At 34.9% G+C, this 2,990-nt stretch overlaps 1 protein-coding gene across 1 annotated transcript; it reads left to right on the forward strand.

Annotated features, from left to right (window-relative positions):
- Nucleotides 1-11: 11 nt before the first annotated feature.
- LOC141912751 (nucleic acid dioxygenase ALKBH1-like) lies at nt 12-2,799 on the forward strand. The gene is made up of 6 exons (XM_074804168.1): nt 12-124; nt 797-896; nt 1,049-1,193; nt 1,282-1,369; nt 1,454-1,647; nt 2,361-2,799. Exons 1-6 carry the CDS (start codon nt 14-16, stop codon nt 2,797-2,799), a joined length of 1,077 nt encoding a protein of 358 aa, XP_074660269.1. The 5' UTR covers nt 12-13.
- Nucleotides 2,800-2,990: the final 191 nt, after the last annotated feature.

Consider the following 2,990-nt stretch of genomic DNA (forward strand, 5'->3'; position numbering starts at 1 on the left):
GCGAAATTACAACATGGCCGCGCCCACTAAATTCAAAGATTCGTTCAAATTTTTCAAACAAAAGTCGTTACAGCTCGAATCGGCCGATGTCATCGATTTTTCTGATGTAGAAAAACACGATGAGGTAACGAGAATAAGTTCCCACAGCTCTGTTTGTTGTTGAAATCCTTCAAAAATTAAAATTCAGGTTGTGAAAATGACTGTCTGTCGGTCAGGTTCCCTTTCCCCCTTCCAAATTTTATTATTACACCCTTCGCCTTCTTTCAATGATAGTCAATACTCTACTATATTTTCTCAAATATTGATTGAGGTGACTGTAGTTTAGGCGCCCACTCCCTGACCTGCAACCTTAACATATAATAGTGCCACGTATTGGACATCGAACTTGAGTAGGTTTACCCACAGGGACCTGACAAAAAAAAATTTTGACCCCAGTATCCTAGGTACTATATAAAAAAAACATTTTTTTAGATATAGTACCTAGGATACTGGGGTCAAAAATTTTTTCTGTCAGGTCCCTGTGGGTTTACCTAAACTACCAACTACCAAATCGTTGGTGGTAAGCTTTTATTTATAATCAGATGGGCTTATATGTGGTTTGTGAAAATATCAGATTGTGCAACTAAACCGCAGACACGTTACTGACTAGCTGTAGTTCAAACAGTAAATTTAATGTACCCATCCCATAAGTCTAGTTTTTCAAGACTCATCGACCAGTAATGAAGTATTAAAGTTTCTTTTGTAAATGAAAGAATTACAATAAGAAAAAAAGAAATCATTTTCCATATTGTTTCAGATATTTCTCTATGATTTACCAAGTGAAAGGCCAGTGGAAGCATTTTGTGGGTTGACAGATGCCAAACACTGGAAATTATACGGACACAAACAATTTCCAGGTACTAAAGTTTTGTAGCCTCTAGTTTCAGATTCTATCTATCAGCAGGTTGCTGGAATCTTTCAAGATATGACTAACAATACAAAACAGCCAATAACATCAGTTTTGAATTTAGTAGAGTTTGATTCTACATTTTGCAATTGTATTCAACAGGTTTTTGGTTCCTTTCAAATCCCTTTCAACCTGGCTTCCAGAAGTACTGGATTGACCGATGTGTCAGGTGCTACCACGAGAATCCAAACATCTGTAATTTAGATTCACTTCAACAGAGAGGTGAAGGAAATCTTTGGGATGAAATGTATGTATGCTGAATTGAAAATTTCTTAAAATATCTTCTGCGATTATTTGTGAGCCTAAGCATAATTGAATTTTAGAAAAATATTTAGGTTAAGTGAAACAGCTGATATGACGAAAACGAGTATGTTTAAATTGAGGTGGACTACACTTGGGTATCATTATGACTGGAATACAAAAGTAAGTTTCAAGATAGGCCTAAATGTTTTGTGTTTGATATGGTTCTATTATATTGTATACTTAGTAAGGTTATTCCATTTGCAGTTGTACTATAAGGACAAATTCACTCCATTTCCCGAAGATCTTGGTTGTTTAGCTAAATACATCACTCAGTCTTTAGGATATGAACAATTTCAAGCTGAAGCAGCTATTATAAACTATTATCACTTGGATTCAACACTTTCTGGACACACAGACCATTCAGAATATGATCTCACTGCGCCACTGCTTTCATTCAGGTTTGTCCATCTTTGTTGACTAGTATTACATTCATATTTATCCAAGCACTTTTATTAGAGTTTTTCTGTTACTTCGAAGAAAACCCTATTGTTATTCTCATGATTAATGATTGATATAATTATTTCTTGTGACTTGATTTTAACGATTCGATGACTTGAAATTGCTGTCTGGTGTTGAACATTATAGATTGTGAACCACCTTAATGAGTGACGTTTGTTTTCTTTCCGCTAATGATAGATCGCAGCAAAAGAAACAAATTTAGATTTGCATCGTAAAGTCAGTTTGCAATGATAGGTTTAACCAACACCCTGGTACATCAATTTTGATTTAATTGTATGATTGCAAGTGCTTGTGATTGCAAGCTATATTTGAGAATTCTTAACGCATTTTATCATATGCCTTAACGCAAGTAGAATTATTCCTTTTGTTGAAAGAAGTCTCCAAATTATAGATTGGTTATCAATTGTTTCATATTTGGGGATATCCAGTCGCCGGTTTTATAGACTAGGGGGTAAACTAATCGATTGATTAGTTTACCCCCTAGTCAATAATGTTCAACACCAGACTAATTGATTAGCAGGACATGACATTTGTAGTTCAATTTCTAACTTAAATTTGCACTTATAATTTTGTAATATTTGTATTTATTATATCTAGAAACCAACTTACAGAATGTATGTAAATTAAAATGAAGTTCATTGTGGTATTACAGTTTCGGACCGACTGCAATATTTCTACTTGGAGGAAAAACGAAGGAAACAAAACCGATTGCGATGTATTGTAGAAGCGGAGATATAATTGTCATGGCTGGAGAGAGCAGACTCGCTTATCACGCAGTACCGAAAATCCTTCCGATTAGTGCACACGAACTTAAAGATGTCATGTTTTCTCCAAATGGGACATGTGCTTGTAAAAACGTTTCCGATGCAACAGTTTGTTTTAAAGAATGTTTAATGAAAAATTTAACTGACGATGATGACTTGGAATATTGGGCTCCACACGTGAATTATCTTCTGAAATCACGGATTAATATGAATGTGCGACAAGTCTTAAAACCAGGCGAAGGTTTTCCCACTCTTGTAGCTGAAGACCAAAATGACATTCATCCGTGTAAAGTGCCTAAGTTATCGAAGGATGATCCATACAGCTGATCTTATTAAAATTTTATTCTTTATCTTTTGAATACGTCTTTGTTCTCTATTTAATGGTGGTAGGAAGGAATTTTCATCGCGAATGCTTTTTATGCGTGAACTAGAAATATTCAATTACACTTTGTTTTGTTTGGTGCTGCCATCATGCTGACATATGTCAAACTATTATAGGTTACGCGTTTGTGTGTGTA

The sequence above is a fragment of the Tubulanus polymorphus genome, chromosome 1, assembly GCF_964204645.1.
Source record: "Tubulanus polymorphus chromosome 1, tnTubPoly1.2, whole genome shotgun sequence".
Lineage (NCBI taxonomy): Eukaryota > Metazoa > Nemertea > Palaeonemertea > Tubulaniformes > Tubulanidae > Tubulanus > Tubulanus polymorphus.